The following is a 17,474-nucleotide window of genomic DNA, read 5'->3' as shown; positions in this document are numbered from 1 at the left end:
AGTTTCTCTAGTATCTGTTGTATCTCTTTCAATCCACTTAAATTCTGCATTCACATAAGACCAGCTGATACCGTGTCAGAGGTTAAATGGAGAGGGGAATGGAGCGAATGCTTCTACTGAGCTTGAGAGGTGAAAGCAGGAGTATACTGGATCTATCATAGACTGAAATATTCTTTTCTGATAGCACAGTTGTCTTGGTAGCAACTGTTTGCGAGGTGTCTTAGAGCAACAGAATTAACATGGAGGTGCCAAAGCATTTTATAAGGAAAGATGAAGTTGCTCATCCTTATACATTCCTGTTACAGCCTTTTACAATATTTCAGTGGTTGTGGCTACTGCCCTTTCATGTGTTTGCATAAGATTTTTTATTGTCCCTTGTTTTTCCTCCTGTGCCAAGTTTGTGGAGGGAGGTACAGTGACAGAGTAGGTCCTGTGTTGAAATTAGCTCCAGTACTTAGATGTGCGCTGCCTGCAAGTTAAAATTATTATAATTCCTGTACCTTTATAGCTGTTTTCTTCAATGGTAGGGGTGGTACTCTAGTGCATTTATGTAGTGCCTGTTTTATCTTCTCCCAGCTCTATTAATTGCTAAGCAAGTTGTTCTGAATCTGAGACTTGGTGCATAGGTTAAAAATGAAGGTTGGGAAGAGCAAATTCAATAAACTTACAACCAAAGTTGTCCTTTTTTCTTTAATGCAGATTAGCATGTTACATTCATGTAAGTAAAACCCTGGAGCTGCCTAACTTTATCTTTGGATGTTAGAATATTGGCTGTTGCTAAAGGTACAAAAATTACTATGGAGTGTTCAGTCATCTTTAATCAAGCCTGATTCTGTAGCTTTTGATCATCAGCATCTACTGTTGTTTCTCATTTGAATTTTAGAAAGTTTCTGTGCATGCAGGTACCTCTGGGGTTAGAAGCTATAAAATACTACTGTGAAGTGTTACTACAAATACTGCTTAAATAGATTTGTAAACTTAATGCTTTGTGTATATTCTTCTCATCCAGACCAGCATGTTTTGGAAATTTGATCTCCATTCATCATCCCACATAGATACACTTCTAGAGAGAGAAGATGTAACACTGAAGGAATTGATGGATGAAGAGGATGTTCTGCAAGAGTGCAAGGCTCAGAATCGCAAACTTATAGAGTTTCTGCTGAAGTCAGAATGTTTGGAAGACTTAGTTTCATTTATTATTGAAGAGCCACCTCAAGACATGGATGAAAAAATTCGATATAAGTAGGAAAACTTCTGGGGGTGGAGGGGAGACTTGGGAAGGTGGAAAGGGGTAGATTACTACAGTTAATCTGATAGTGTATTTTGAATTCCTGCATTCTGGTGTGTAGTACAGTACTGGTATCTTTAGAGTAAGGGGCTTTTGTTTTCCAGGGGCTTTGTAACCTTTTAAATAAATCATTCTAATATTTGCATGTTTTTCAAAAAGAAGACTCTTATCCATAAATGCTTCCAAATTCAATTGCTGGCCAAAGGAGGCTTACAAAAAAAAATAATCGGAACTCACATAAAGAATCTTGTAGTAGTGATTATTAAGAAAATAGTTGAATGAAATGCCCTATTTGGGTAATAGTTTTAAATGCTTAGCTTTGTTTTATTGATGATTGGTGAGATGTTTTGAAGATGCTTATTAGAAGGTCTGTAGCACTCCTTGGAAGAATGTACTTAATATCTAATTGCTGGTGTTTTCCTTTGCAGACCTAGAACTATAAGAATTGGGTATGGCCATGACTTCAGCTAGCTTGCTGAGAAGTTTTAAACTCAACAGTCAACACAGCAATTTGTATAAAAGCACTTCTGCCATTTTTGGCCTATTTCAGAGTTGTCTATGCAGAAAGCTGCTTTTTTTTCTTAAAACAGTATGTAAAAAAATAATGTGAAATAAGCTACACTCTTAGTTGCAGCACTTCACCATTTCTGGTAAACCAAGCCTCCTGTAGGTGTTTCTAGTATAGTTTGAAATTGAAGCATCTTTCACTTAGAAACCTTAAGCTGCTGATGCTGTCAAAATTACCTTTAGTGTGAGTGGGTGATAGTACTGTCAAAAGCAGGAAATTACTGGTCTTGATGGCCTCTTTGTTTAATTGCTCAATGTTCTGAACGGTACTTCTGGCTCTGTGTCATGAAGCAGTGCTAGCTAGTTTTGCAGGCTTTGTCAGATTTTGACTAGTTTATTGAATTTCTACATAATTGCAATATATATATATAAAAATACATAAAATATGTGTGTGTGTATATATATGTATATAAAACTCCTGAAGCCATTCCTTTTGACCTTTTAAATATAAACCCTGTTATATTAGAAAGGGCAAACACACTGTTTCCTCCCCAGTATCGGTCTAGTACTATCAGTCTGCTTAACTTCTTGGTAACTATTTTTCCCTTCAAAAAAAGAAGCGGCTTCTGAAATGAGACATCAGTACTTGAACAGATGGATTTAACAATAAAACAGATGGATTTAACAATAGATCTTAAAATAAAAGCTTGCCCTTTCCTTTCCCCACTTCCCTAGTGTTGTCCTATTGCTACCGAAGAACAGAGTAGTCCATTTCTTAAATACAACAACAGAGCTTGTAGGCTGAATGTGTAGTTGTGTTATCTTGCAATAGTTTGCTGCTTTAATTAGTCCAGACCAACCCTGCTTGAAAACTTGGCCAGAAGCCTTACCAAGTTCTGAATTCAGAGCTGGAAGTATGACAACTTTGAAGTATGAGTGATGGATAATTTTTTTCCTTTTCCCCAGATATCCAAACATATCATGTGAGTTGCTTACATCAGATGTCTCACAGATCAATGATAGGCTGGGAGAAGAAGAATCCTTACTTATGAAACTGTACAGCTTCCTCTTAAATGAATCTCCTCTAAACCCTTTACTGGCCAGTTTCTTCAGCAAGGTGCTAAGTATTCTTATAAGCAGAAAACCAGAACAGGTAAATACTTACAAGCTCTCCAATTTAACAAGTGCTCTAATAAAGTTGTAGTACTCAGCAATGCTGCTTTAAGACTACACATTTGAGGGATAGCAGCTGAGTCAAAAAAGAGCATTCAGCTTCCATACTAGCTGAAGACACTTTTTATATGGTATGCAGAGGATTAAAAAAAATATGTCTGGATGAGTTAGATGTATTTGTTTTGCCTGAGCTATTTGTGAAATCACTGTGTGAGTGCTTACCTTTTGGCTTAGCTTAGCTCAGTATTTTATATGGTGATATTTGCATTAATTGCTGTTAGAGGTGAACATAAGCGAATTGAATCAGTGGGAGTGGGTCCCATTTGGTGTGAAAAATTGTTAGAGAACAAAGTGAGAGGTATTTGGAGTCCTTGTTCAGAAGTGTTGTTGTACTCTGCGTTCATGTGGCCCAATGCTGCAAACAGCTGCAAGGACTGGCTCTCATACCTGAGCAAATTAAGTTTGACTCTGTTCTGTATCTTTTATTTAGCAAGCTCTGCCTTTGCCTGTATTATGTTAAGGTTTTGCTGTGTTGAGCTTTGCTCACTAAGCAGGGATGAGAGGAACTCGTACCAAAAAGGAAAACTGACTGTGCATTGGATTATGAGTAGTTTATGGTCAGCAAGTTGGGCTTGAGAGGAGGCCCAGGACACACTGTCCTGTCTCACTTTTGCTACTCTATACATGTATATTATTTTATCTTGCCTCGTACTGTAAGCTTTAAGTGGCAAAAGTGTTTAAGAAGTTCTCATTTATTTTCTCCCTTTGGTAGGAGAGAGAAACTAAAACTGCGTGGTGTAATTTACCATGTAAAATACAGATAAGCAAGTGTAAGCTTACTTCTTTTTAATTTCTAGATTGTGGATTTTTTAAAGAGAAAACATGATTTTGTAGACCTCATTATTAAGCACATAGGGACCTCTGCTATCATGGACTTGTTGCTCAGGCTGCTGACTTGTATAGAACCACCACAGCCCCGGCAAGAAGTGTTAAATGTAAGTAAAATGTCTCAAAGGACTCTTGTCTGATGTGTAAACTGTAAGATGGCTTATCTTCTGCTGATTTTACTAAGTTTATTTCTTAACTGTGCTGAAATTAAATATGTGAGGGTTTTTTTTGCTTGGAGCTGCCAATACTTTTCCACTGGAGCCACAGCGCTGGTGGGGACAACTTAGAACCTGAGTGGCTGGTCTCTTTCCCTGTTTTTTAATATCTACCTTAAAACTGACAGATGCAGTTTTAAAAATGTTTTGGACCTTACTGAACACTTTTTTTCTGGCGTCAGAAAGTTTATTTAAGAATTATACCCAAGGCTTTCTTCTTTACAGTTGTTCAGAAACACTAACTTTACTTTTTTCCTTTTTTTCTGAAGTATTGTTAGTGCTTGTTTAGAAATATTGACAGTATGACTCATGGCAATTGTCAAATGACTAATTTTAATTTTGTTAATTTTAAGTCATTCACTTGGATAACATTCTTACTAACACCCATAAGCACTTTTACAGTGGCTCAATGAGGAGAGAATTATCCAGCGGCTTGTGGAAATTGTACATCCATCTCAGGATGAAGATGTAAGTATTGGTCTGACACTATTCTGGGTCTATGTTCAGCAAGTTGCTGTACAACATAGTGTTAGAACTTTCAGTTTTACTGTTTTGTGCTTGTTTCTTTGAGTAAGCTGATTGCAGTATTTTAAGTGTGGTCATTTGAGGGAAGGTGTGTGGTTCACCCCACCCCTTATCAGATCCAGGTCAAAGCCTTATGCATACTCAGTGTTGTTTAAAGATTCAACTCTAATGTTTTGCCACCTTAATATTGGAAGTAGTTTCTTGCCTTGTGCCTCAAGGTTTTTTTTTTGTGTTGTTAATATTTAGTTATGACATAAAGCTATTGCCTGAATGTTGTTTGGGTAGGAGAGACTCTTGTCCAAGTTGAAACTTTTGCCTTTTTTAACTGAAGAATTACAGTCCAGCATGTTATTACTCTTATACTGAAAAGCTATGTTTTTCTGTTCCAGAGGCATTCAAATGCATCACAGTCACTCTGTGAAATTATTCGTCTAAGCAGAGACCAGATGTTACAAGTACAGAACAGTTCAGAACCAGACCCACTGCTTGCAAGTCTAGAGAAGTAAGTTGTTTTCCTAAACTTCTGATTTTATTTTCAGTTCATAAAAACCATAGTTTTCAACTTTTGACCTTGAAAACCTCTAGAAATGGCAAGCTGTGCTTTCCAGGTGAATTTTCTTGGCTACCTGTCATCTGTGTAATTTAAAATAACTCAGCAAGTAAGCAGAGCCCACCTGGAGGACTTCCTTGGGGGGGGGGGTCTGATTAAAGTATTTCCTGTGCTGCCAAAGTTAGTGGGATCAGACATGTGGAGGTCAGCTTGATACTGTGCAGAGTACCCATGGGAGACTTTGGCTTTGATCTGTTACTTGGTTTAAGTTAATCTAAGTGTGTGTTTCTGCCACAGAAGATTCTCCTGTATTCCCTTCTTCCTTTTGCTGGTTTGTGTGGCCATTCTGGCAAGCTGAATCAGGTTTTCGATCTGAAGGAAAACTCCCTTGTTGTAGCGTTGGTTGTCAGGAAAAAAAAATAGATCAATGGAAGGAATAGGAAGATATGACTGGGGCAGCGAGGATGGGAGTGATTGTCCTAGTGGTACCTGCTAGCTCGAAATAGCTACTGGTTTTCTTTGTATTATCCCCTTATTAATTTTACGTGGGCAAATGGTAGCTACTTCTGTTGACAGATGTATCCTGAAGTAGTGTTGTATCTGATGCCAGTGTTCTTCTTTTCAGACAAGAAATCATAGAGCAGCTGCTGTCTAATATTTTTCATAGAGAAAAAAATGAATCTGCAATAGTCAGTGCAATCCAAATACTATTGACCTTACTTGAGACAAGACGACAGACGTAAGTCTTCTTATTTTGCTTAAATTATGCCTGCATAATTTAACTGAACTACTGTTCAGCAATAGCAAGTGCCTTCCATGTACTTACAACTGAACTGTTTTTGTAGCCTGTTGTAGATGGACAAGTAAAAGAGCAAGGTGGTTGGCATTACTACACTTTCACCAAATGACTGGTCTTTCTGCAGTTCTTTCTAGAAGCTAGTTTAAGTGCCACTTCACAGATCAGACTAATTACACTTCATCAGTTTGTTTCTGGATACAAGGGATAGAGTAAATATGTACAGTGCAGTGAGTGGGTATTGACTTTTCAAAAAGTTACGTGGAATTTTATTATAACTTTACTTTGAGAAACCGCTGAACAGATCTCTGTGGTACATTCAACTTGTTTATGCTGTTCAGGATAGATGAGTGAAGCTCTTTATCTGCCTCAAAAGAGGAAAAAGAACAGCTGTAATGTTTACTCTCAAAACCATATTGGAGATTTCAAGCACAATAAACCTAAAAATACTAGAGCCAGTGTTCGGAAAAACCTTGTTCAACTATTACTTCACACTTAATTTATATTTGTATATAAAACCTTGTTTTTACTTGCCTCTTCATTCTTTTCACATGCCTTCAGAACTGTGACACTCTCAAAATCATCTCTTAAACATGTTTTACAACTAGTTTTGATATTAATTATCAGATTTTACTTGTGTGTGTTTTAGATTTGAAGGCCATATAGAGATCTGTCCTCCAGGCATAAGCAATTCAACATATTCTGTCAACAAAAGTGTTTTAGAAGCCATAAAAGCACGTCTTTCATCATTCCATGAACTCCTACTTGAGCCTCCAAAAGTAAGTGAAACCTTGTGTTACCAAATTAATTGAAACAAGACTGTCACTGTGTGACTGTATTTTAGGCAGCAAACAAAACCCAGTTTGACAACTTTCGGGCAAGTGCCCAGGCTCCTTCCCAACCTGTTGTGAGCTTTGCTGTTCATTATTGTTGTCCCTGAGCCAACATGTTGTGCTAATTGATATGCTTTTCCAGCTTAAACTTTGTTTAATTGGCAAGATAGCCTTGAAGCAATTAGTTTCTGAAAGCAATGAAAAGAGATTTGCTATATGTTCTCAAGGTGGGTCCTGTTTTCTGCTTGGAAGTCCTATCTGGATAGGAAATATGGACTATGGATGCTTCAGTTGTGGAACTTTGCCATTGCCCATGTGAGGCCTGCGCAGTTCCTCTAGACTTGCCCAGGACACAAGTAGACCAGCCCATGGCATGCACCCTGTACTCTACGCACGTTAAATTCTTTGATTTAAGCAACTTATCTATGTCATGCTGTTGCAAAAGATAAATACAAGATGTATAAATAGGGGGTTTACCTATGATCCATTTATATTTTTCCACCCAAATTTTCACTGGTAGAATTTCAGCTGGAGGACTGCACCCTGAACTGGGTGCCACAGTCCATAAGAGAGAAGGACCTGTGGGCCAAAGTGAAAACAAAGACCGGAGGTGTATAAAATACCAGATGGGGGGGGGGGGGGGCAGGGGGGCGTTGAAGTTTATTTTAGCCTGGAGAAGATGAGACCTCAAGATTTCCAAATGCAGAAGAGGTAATAAAATGCACAGAAACTGTCTTGTCTTTGTTGCAACAACATGGCAAGACACAGGTCTATATTACAGTAAAAGCAGGGTCACATAAGATGCTGAAGTTTTCTGATGGTTGGACATACTTAGCATTTGAATAAGTCATCTAGTGAAGTTATTGAATCTGTTGCTTATTCTGAGCACTAGTTAAATGAGCATCCTTAGGTTTTTTTTCCTTACGTAAGGAATGGACTAAATGAACTAGCAGGATGTCAGTCATCTTTTTTCTGATGCAAGGGTGGTGCTGGTCAGGCAAAAATGTCATCCAGTGTTACAGAAGGCAGCGGTGGTCTCCTTGTCAAAATGTGTTTGTGCCTTAAGATAGGAAGATGTTTTCACTGTGAATTCCCCTGCTGGTTGCATATTTGCTACTAGATTTTTAGCTTTTAATGGTAGCTAATACCAGGTTTTTCTTATTGGCTGGCATTTAGTTATGTGACAACAGTTCTGGTTTGTTAACCAGCTAAATTTCAATGTAAGAACCCTGAAGCTTATGATTGTAATAACAAGGACCCATTAGTGCATGGAAAGAGATTCTTGCTGTGTTGCAAGTAACTCTTTCAAAGACTACAGATGGAGCTTTTTTCATGTGTAACACCAGAATAAGACACCAGAGAAGCTTGTTGCTTGTATGAAATTGTTTTCAAGTATATGAAGTTAGCATTGTTGAGGCATTTAATATACTTAGGGACTGTCTACCTACCTGCGTATGTTGTAGCAATGTAGACTATAGTTGTACATGGACTAACCAGTGAGAAGCATTGTCTGGGAAGTATCTCCTAATTCCTTTCAAGGGTGGGTAGAATGCATCTACTTTGAGATCCTGTCTGTAGTTTACAATCAATTTTTACAATGTCATTGGTTTCATGTGGCTGTTTTTAGTGCTTCCTGTCTGTGGACTTAAAATAAGCTATAGTGTTCAGAACTAAAAATTGCTTTTTTGCAGGGTGAAGGCAAGACTGTTGCTGAAGGCCTGATTCTATATATTTTTAAGCACTACCCTGTCATTTTGCATGGTAATGATGAGCTGTTTTTTTAAAGATATTTTAATGGGGTTTATGTATGTACCCTTTTCTTTTTCAGAAAACTGTCATGAAGACAACCTGGGGTGTATTGGATCCACCTGTGGGAAACACACGTTTAAATGTGATTAGATTAATATCTAGCCTTTTGCAGACAAATACAAGCAGTGTGAATCAGGAGCTTATAGAGCTTAACAGCATAGGAGTAATACTGGTAAGAACTTTATGCTGCTGCCTTTATTTTTATGGATTGCTGTTAAGATCTTGTCTTTTTTCTGTCACTGCAGATAATTTGTAGTAAGTGTTCCAGCCTAACTTTTCAGTCTGTGTTATGGCTTCTATTGCACTGTTTAGGAACTTTTTTAATATTGGATTTTACTGTTAAATTCATCTGTCTGAACTCAGCGTTTTCCTGTGATCACTTGAATGATTCTTATTCTCTACACCTTCATAAATATATAGTGGTTTTCTTAAGCTTCTTTTTTTCATCTGTGTGTTCTCAAGTTTTCAGCCATGTTCAAGGCTTCCCTGCTGTTTTCATTCTTTTCCTAAGTTGTTCCCTCAAAACACCTTTTCCTCTCTTAATAATATATGTCACACCAAATGGTATCTTAGCACTGTCCTATAAAGAGACAGTTATTCTTAGTAGCTCACATGCCTTCAAACCTCTGAAAGCAAGATGTTGTACAGCAAACTTTCAGTCAGTTAACTCGCTGCTTTTTGCTAATGTGGAATGTGTACTTTTAGTGCTTCCTATCTCATAATTCAACTACAGCAGGACATGTTCTTTGTGTTTAGGTTGACCAAAAAGTTTAAATGGTGGAATCAGTTAAAAAATAACTAGCAAAACATGCTAGAACTTATACTACAGTTTCTGAAAACAATATGTAAACTTCTGCTTCTAAGCAGGCAGTTGCAAACTTAAAATGTAAATATTTTTCTCTGCCCTGAATTGGTTTAGTCTAAAATCCCTTTTTCCTTAATACAGCTGTGGCTATAATGTCTTCGTCTCAATTTCTCTGCAAAACTTGGGTTTGCAGACAGGTGTTAACTTGTATACAAATAGTTAACTTCACTGTAACTGAAGTTTTTCCTAGATGGGTTGTCTAAGGGAATGTTCATGCTATGAACATGTGCATGTTCTTATAAGTAGATTATTTTGTAAACTAAATTCAGTGAGGTTTGAACTTGCTTTTCTGTTGCAGGTTTTGCATAAGGATAAAAAAGTAATTATAGCCATATAAAGTTCTTGGTGCTTCATGCTGTTTGCTGAAACAGTACATGCTTTACTGTGCAGACTTGACTGTTAGGAAGAGTAATTGTCTAGTTCCAGTAGCATATCTTTATGGGATGATGTCACTAGTTTAGGAGGACTGAAGGAAAGTTGGAGATCTTCAGCTGTATTTTGAATGAGACTTAAATTGTTTAATACTGTTCTAATCACTGCACATATTTCCATAATTAATTTTACTTTACCAGTGACAGCAATTATTTGACTTTTGCAGTAAGAAGTAGTCTAAAATAACTGGACATAAAGCTTGAAAAAATATTTCCTATGTTTAAGAGGAATAATGTGGAGAACCAGGAACATGACTCAATGAACGCTGTTTATTGTACCTCAACCTCAGTATTTCTGTCTTGTGTAAGGTGTTTAATAATCTTAAACTGCATCTAGATTATCTGAGGTAGGTTTCTGTAATGGAAGAATAAAATTAGATGACAGGTTCAAAACAGGTAGATATGATGTTGTAAGGAATCTCACTGAAGCGAGGAGCGCATAATAAACGGTGTGGTAGATGCTAGAAGTTTAAGTGAACTCAAAGCAAGCTGTCAAGGGTTACTAAGGTCATAAATAACACTTCTGACTCTGGGACCTTCTGGGCTGCAGCTAGCAGAAAGAATATAAGTAGGGAGTGTCACTCCTCCCTGTCTTTGTTCTCTGAAAGTGTATTATTGGTTACCCCCAGGATAAATCCACTTACAGTTGAGTTTTTGTTCTGATTCGATATGATAGTCCTTGTGTTCAGATAATGGCAAGCACAAGGATTAACTTTTTTGTAGGTCACAAATTTTCTCTTGCATGATAATACTTACTCTAAAACTTAAAGAATTTGTTCCAGTGTAGTCATTCGAATGACTTGCTGGGTTCAGACTGTTGGTTACGTTTAACGAAAAGACCTTGGTTTGTGTAAACCTTGTTGAATTTGTTTTTCAGGACATGTTCTTTAAGTATACATGGAATAACTTCTTGCATACTCAAGTAGAAATCTGTATTGCATTGATTCTTGCAAGTCCTCTTGAAAGCACAGAAAATGGCACAATTACAGATCAGGATTCCACTGGGGACAATCTCTTACTGAAACACGTAAGTTGTGGGCTTTGGGGAATCTCTTGAATTTTTCTGTCTCCAGCTTATTGTAGCAGTTACTCTTAAACAAAATATACCCCAGTTTTATTTATGTGTGGAATGAACAGGAATATTTTCCTGTTTTTTCTTAAAATGTCAGTTCAGGGTGTTAAACCTGAAAGTGCCATAGAGTAGATTTTTGCTGCCCTGAAGTGAGCATGTATACAGAGCTGCAAGTATTTATTTTCCTTGAAAGAAAAGTTCCTCTTACTTTTAAGAATTAAAATTGCTATTTTAATAGCTTTATGCTACTACAACTCTGCAGCTATAAAGAGAAGTAGAATTAATATAGGTTTAGCTTTTAGGCTTGTGGTTGGGATCTGACTGCTGCTTCTGAACTTTAAACCCTTAATGAAAGTATTTATCCTCAACCTGAAATTAGGTGTCTTGTAAGACTTTAGTATTTGTTAAAATGAACTGTAAAATGTATAATAGTGTTCTACTTTACTGCTACTAAGCATATTTTGCTTTTTTTGATAGCTCTTCCTTAAGTGCCAATTAATAGAACGAATACTTGAAGCGTGGGAGATGAATGAGAAGAAACAGTGAGTAACTAGTTTTCTAATTCCCTGCAATTTTCTACATAGGACTTGAATTGTGAAATGAATGTATGACCAATTCATAACTGATCTGGCCAGTTCCAAAAACACTCATATGTTAATATTTGGATTAAAGCTTTCTCTCGTACTGCTTTTTGGTAGCATTCTAATGCTTTTTCCCATGACCGTTTGAGAATACAATAGTTTTTCATTCTTGCCATGTATAAGATATTACTATGATCTTTAAAGTCTACCGATCTTCAAGTACAGAAACATACCATAAGTTTTGAGAGGACAGGAAATACTTTTCTCCAGTAAGCAGTTTAAGATTATTTATAAACACATCAAAGCATATTACATATTGGGGAGCGACAGACTCCTAAGTAGGAAAAGCCAAGTCCTCAGCAATGGAGTAACTTCTAAAAGTGTTTGTGGAAAGGATGGAAGTTTCAAGTAGCTAACACTTTCTCCTGCTATGAACAGAGTTTCAGACAAAAACCTCAATCTTTACCTGAGGGAGTAATACAGCTCTCTGAAGCCTCATAAGTTTGGCTCAGGAGATGCTGAACAGTAAATGTTAGAGCTAACTTGTCAAAATACTGAATTAACTGACTGGGATAATGTTGCTGGTTTGCTGGTGTATTGTTTGAAACAGTTCTACTCCCCAAAATATTCCTCTTCCTATTTGATATGAATCGGATGGTAAATATATGGCTAACGTAACTGACCTGAAAATAAGGATGTTGAAGTAGTTGAAGAGGGTGGTACAAAGAAAAGGAATGTGACTTAAATTAACTGTAGAAAACATGCACTCCCAAATGTCTTCTATTTCATATCATATTGTCCTGAGGTTACAGAGAATTGCCAACTTTATCAGCAATTAGACTCTCGTAGGAGAAAAGTGTGGAAAGTTATTTCCGTAGATCCAGCCTAAAACTATTCTTTGGTTGGATAAGAATGTACTTGATCTGGTGCTTACCATATGGATGAATTAATTAAATATTTAGTCTCATGTTTGCAAATACTAATGTGGAAAATATTGTTGCAAACCTCAGATTGTGCTTTTATCTGGAAAGAATTGATTTTTATTTGTGAGAAACAAGCAGGCTGTTGTTAGTAATTCATGCTTTTATCCAATTTTGTACAGCTATGACTCCAAATATAAAATATAAGTCCTTAAGATAATCTAAAGGTATTTTTAGCTTAGCTGCTTCAGGAGATGGATTTTTTTTTTTATGCTTTTTTATTCTGTCAGTTAATGTTGTTTCGAGAAGCTGTAGAAGCCTGAGGGTGACTGCTTTCTGCTGGTGAAAATTTGACGTAGTAAAAAGCTGTTTGATTCACTGGGATTAATAAGCATTTGCTAGCAGAAGGTACAGTTGTATTGTAGACTTTTTGGCTAGGCAATGACAAGTCAGTCCACTTTGTCAAATACAAGCACTCTATGGCATATCCTGTATTAGAAATTCTAATCTTTGCCATCATCACGTGTTGCTTGTTTTGAGTGTACTTGTTATCTAAGCAGTTGAAATTAGACAGGAATCTCTCTCAAGTTGTTCCTGTAAACAGTGTGGTACTGTTTCATTCATGACATCTTGCACTGGCATAACATAATTTCAGTTACCTTGTGTTAGATGATGGTGGTGGAAAAATAAAGTGATGTGATTTGTGTTTGCATAACATAAACTACTTCCTGAACTGCTGTCACTTTACAAAGATTTCAGTCAACTTCATAGGAGGTTTGTCTAGCCAATTGAGTGGGTCTGTCTTGATTTTTCATTTAAAAAGCACAAAACCTTAAAAAGCTGTCACAGCAAATGTCTGGTTAGCTTGCAGCTAAATGCTAGAAATTCAGTCCAAGTTGGAGCTCTCACTTGTAGCTCTTTAGTCAGATACAGAATGGTTCTAGCTGATGATAGCTACTCAAAGCACTACTCTAAAACCTGGTAATTCCTGTTTCTACAAAGGAGTTCTGTCACATTAAAAAAAATATATATTTGAACCACCTTGTAATTGTATCTTCGGTATGCACTTAAATGTCATTCCTAAACTTCAGGAAGGCAATGATCCTAACTTAAATCTCAGTTGGTCATACCATTCCAGCTCTGTATGCTAAAGGTAATGTTAAGAAACTCTGCAGTACTAGAGCACACTTAGGATTTAAGAATTTTTTTCTCTTTTGATCAGCTACTCAAAGCTCTGAGAGAATGTTCAGTGTATTGGGGTTTTGAAAATACTCTCAGCAACAGAAATTCCCTAAAAACTGTGGATCCATTGTTAATTTTGTCAGTATCTCGATAATGCTGTATACTTTTCTTTCTACACACAGAAAAGTGAAAGCAGAATTAATCTGTTTGGATACTGTGCACTTCTTTCTTGGTAGTTTACATGCTTTTTAAGTCTTCTAAACTGTCTCAGTGTAGTCAAACCAGTTGGTATCTTAAATTCTTGAGTACTTTTGTGAACCTTTGGTTTCAGGATGCAACTCTTCTGCTTAAGAACTGTTATGCTATTTGTCTTGTGTAACTTCTTGACTCTGGTGGAGCTTTGTAATGAACAGTAGCACAGTTGCTCTGAGTGTGGGCAGTTGAATTCCTTTTGTCTCTTGTAGGGCTGAAGGAGGAAGACGGCATGGCTATATGGGTCACCTGACAAGGATAGCAAACTGTATTGTGCATAGTACAGATAAGGGGCCAAACAGTACACTAGTCCAACAGTTCATTAAAGGTAATGTTAATGGTCTTAAGTTTGTCTTCATGGCTTTCATTATCAAATTTTGATGAAATGAATCAAGCTTAAATTAAAAGCCAGCTGTTGGATAAAAGAAGAAAATACTGATTATTTCTGATGCATTCAATTTAAAACCAGCCATCCTTAAACATATGCTTAAGTCTTTTTCCCCAAACAGTATCAAAGCTCTCTGAAATAAATGCAAAGAGATGCTGATCTGCTTAATTTGGACTTGTTTGCTAGATGGAGTAATCCGTATGGATTTAGAAGGATATATATGTTCTTTGCAGTATTTCTGCTAGAGCAGAAGAGAACAATTAAAAATTAAGTGATGCTCCATTGTTGATAGTATCAAATTGGATTTTTTCCTGTTTCCTACACTAGAGCTTCCAGAGGAGGTCAGAGAGCGATGGGAGACATTCTGCACAAGCTCTTTAGGAGAAACTAACAAGAGGAACACGGTGGACCTGGTAAGTAGTGATGGGTAAGGTATCAAAATTGCTGCTGTTTACTTGGGCCCCAGTTTCTTCTCGTTAGCAGCACAACCAATCTTCCCAGCTACCATGTACTTGTGTCAAGAAGTACATCTAGTTGCTGAGCTGTGGAACTGATAATTCTTTAATTTACTTTTCAGCTAAAGCCATACCATTAATATTTTGCACAGGCATCTTGCAGTAGCTCAGTTTGTATAGCTTATCCCAGACAGTTGCCAAGAAGGAATATTTCTTTACAGCTTCAAGTTAGTGTCGTTGAAAGCTCCTGTCTGCTTGAAGAGTACAAACTAAAACTGCAGGAGCTGGTGTTAATTGTTTTATCTACAGTATGTAAATGAGCCTATGTAAGTTTAATGGAAAAATGCTACCTGCGTCCCACTGCATATGTTACTGACCTTGCTTAAGTCAAGTAACTTTGCATACTTTTGTTGTGCACCTGTCAAATTTCTTCTGCACACAGCAGCAGTGATTACACTTATAGAAAAAAGCTAAACTTAAGTAGAAGTACAAAGAGGTTTTGTGTAATCATGTTAAACATAGTTTAAGAGTAATCACTTGGAGACTTTAATAAGCAGAGGCTGTTTCCAATGGCAGCAGACCAGTTAAAGAATTTTAATATACCTGACTTCTCCAGAGATGCAGTGCTTTGCATGTGGCTTCATTAACTTGTGCTGGTGCCATATTAATTGGGCTATAAGATGAATAGACTGTTAGATTTGCTATTTCAACATAATACAGCAACTGGAACATAATGCTAACATGATGTGTATGGCAGTAGAAGCAATAGGAAATTAATCTGAAACTTGTGCATAGGACCAAATGATGTACACATCGTATTTTTTCCATGAGCCTGTGAATGCAAAGAAGTTCATAGTGCTTGTAGAATAATGATATTTTCCTCTTGTTAGAAACTACTTCTTGGTCAAGGCCAAGAGAAAAGTCCTCTAGAGAGGCAGAATTTTAAGCTGATTTATAATTAATAACATTGTAATTAGCTCTTTAGATATGTAATCATTTAGTTGGACATACTTGATGTAACAACAGTAAAACCTCATTTAAAACACATCTCTAAACTCCACAATATTCAGTTGAATAGAAATACGAAGCATTAAAACAAATTCTTGTATCTAAAATGCCATCTGGAAAATACTGTGTCTTTGAATTTCTAAAGTTATAGGCTTTGTTTCTGCTTGCGTGATCAATTCTCATGAGCTTTGGATTAGCATGTAGTTCAAAGATAAGCAGTAATGGGCAGTACTCCTGCAATGGTGCAGGAGATATTAAAAGACTGATCTTACAGAAAACTCAGCTTGTTGTTTTACTTAGTCAAGTTTAAGTTATAGTTATTGTATGGGTGTATCCTCAAAGCACAGCCCCATGGTATTTCTTCCCAGTCATACTGTCCCCTAATACCCATGCTTTTGATCTGTGCTTTGCTCTCCATAGACCTGTCCTCTTCATCTATAAACCCGGACAACCTGGTATGTCTGAGTGTTTGAGCTCTTCTGTAAGTTGATGAAAGCATCCTGGGTTAAAGCAACAGCTTATCAGAACTAGTGTTTATACCTGAGAAATTATATACCTGATATAAAGTGCAGATTTTCAAGGTCCCCAGAGCAAGATCTTAAGCACACTTTTCTTAATTTTCTGTGGGTTAGCCTTATATTTATTGCTGGGTAGATGAATAGACTTAGTTACTTGGTAAGGTTACTTACTTCAAGGTTTTCCTGTCCTAAGCAAGCTGTTGAACAGAATCTAGTCATGGGCGAAATAATAGTTAAGCACACAGTTCCTGACCTCAATGACAGAGCTGTGGTTTACTGTTACACTTGATCTTCTTCAGTTAACTTACTGGATTTACTAAGATCAGATGATCTGATCTTTGTGTATGCATACTCTTATGATGTGAAGTTCATTAAAAAGTATGTAAATAAGTTCACTGTGTGAAGGCTATGGAAATAACTGATCTTGTGAGTACTTCGAATGCTTCAGTCATTTGGTGCTCAACAAAGAGAGCTCTTTTACTATAATGGAACAAGGTATGTGGTCTTGGGGTCCCATGCATAATGAACTGCTTCTGCAGCCATAAGACTATTCTTTTTCAGTTGTTTTACATCAGGGATGTTGATTGTAAATCTATCAACACTTCACCCCTCTCATTTTCTTTCTCCCTCTATAGGCTTCTCTGTCTTTCAAACAAGTTCTTGTTACATTTTCTAAAACAACAGTAACTACAGACTTAGAAGTGAGCGTGTAGCAGCACTATCTCAGAGTTTCCCCAAAACACTTTACAGACTTTATATGAAGCTTATTTTTGTTTTCCATTGCTAATTGTCCTTCTGGTAGAAGGTAGGCAGTATTGCACTAAGCTTACCTACTTACACTTACCTACCTGAAGTTTAAACAAATGTGGAGTAATTGTTCATTTTCACTTTTGACAGGGTGCATTAATGATGCTGGCACAGTGAAGAATGCTATACAATTTGTAATACTAGGTTTGTACAAGAGACTTTGTATAACTTCAGATGTGTCTCTTTGGCATCCTTCCAATATTAGTCATGACATTGAATGTTCATTAGGTGTGCTTAGACTAGGTGAGGAGAATATACCTCCCCTAAGCCTAAAAATATGTCTACAGGACAAACTGTTCATGGTTGCCTTAATCACCATATAGTTCCTTTCTCTTAAGGGAAGTCCTTCTCAGTATTACCAGGAAATGAGGGAAAAAATGCCACACATTAGAATGAGTTATTGTGAAAAGT

The 17,474-nt window shown here is 36.9% G+C and overlaps 1 protein-coding gene across 3 annotated transcripts in view; it reads left to right on the top strand.

The window, feature by feature from the left end:
* The window catches only part of PPP6R3 (protein phosphatase 6, regulatory subunit 3), a 68,591-nt gene that overhangs the window by 26,818 nt on the left and 24,299 nt on the right, over positions 1-17,474 (top strand). For all 3 annotated transcript variants that reach the window (XR_774045.1, XM_010562533.1, XM_010562532.1), the window contains 12 exons: positions 1,010-1,242; positions 2,762-2,948; positions 3,826-3,963; positions 4,474-4,539; positions 4,986-5,098; positions 5,772-5,885; positions 6,592-6,721; positions 8,604-8,756; positions 10,758-10,907; positions 11,430-11,494; positions 14,100-14,215; positions 14,603-14,688. Coding sequence is in view for 2 of the 3 variants with exons in the window: in XM_010562533.1 (XP_010560835.1) it covers positions 1,016-1,242; positions 2,762-2,948; positions 3,826-3,963; positions 4,474-4,539; positions 4,986-5,098; positions 5,772-5,885; positions 6,592-6,721; positions 8,604-8,756; positions 10,758-10,907; positions 11,430-11,494; positions 14,100-14,215; positions 14,603-14,688 (1,545 nt within the window). In the remaining variant the exon portion in view is untranslated. The remainder of the gene's footprint in view (positions 1-1,009; positions 1,243-2,761; positions 2,949-3,825; positions 3,964-4,473; positions 4,540-4,985; positions 5,099-5,771; positions 5,886-6,591; positions 6,722-8,603; positions 8,757-10,757; positions 10,908-11,429; positions 11,495-14,099; positions 14,216-14,602; positions 14,689-17,474) is intronic.

Source organism: Haliaeetus leucocephalus, unplaced genomic scaffold (genome assembly GCF_000737465.1).
Source record: "Haliaeetus leucocephalus isolate CR32 unplaced genomic scaffold, Haliaeetus_leucocephalus-4.0 Scaffold161, whole genome shotgun sequence".
Taxonomy (NCBI): domain Eukaryota; kingdom Metazoa; phylum Chordata; class Aves; order Accipitriformes; family Accipitridae; genus Haliaeetus; species Haliaeetus leucocephalus.
This window is presented reverse-complemented; position numbering and strand designations above follow the sequence as displayed.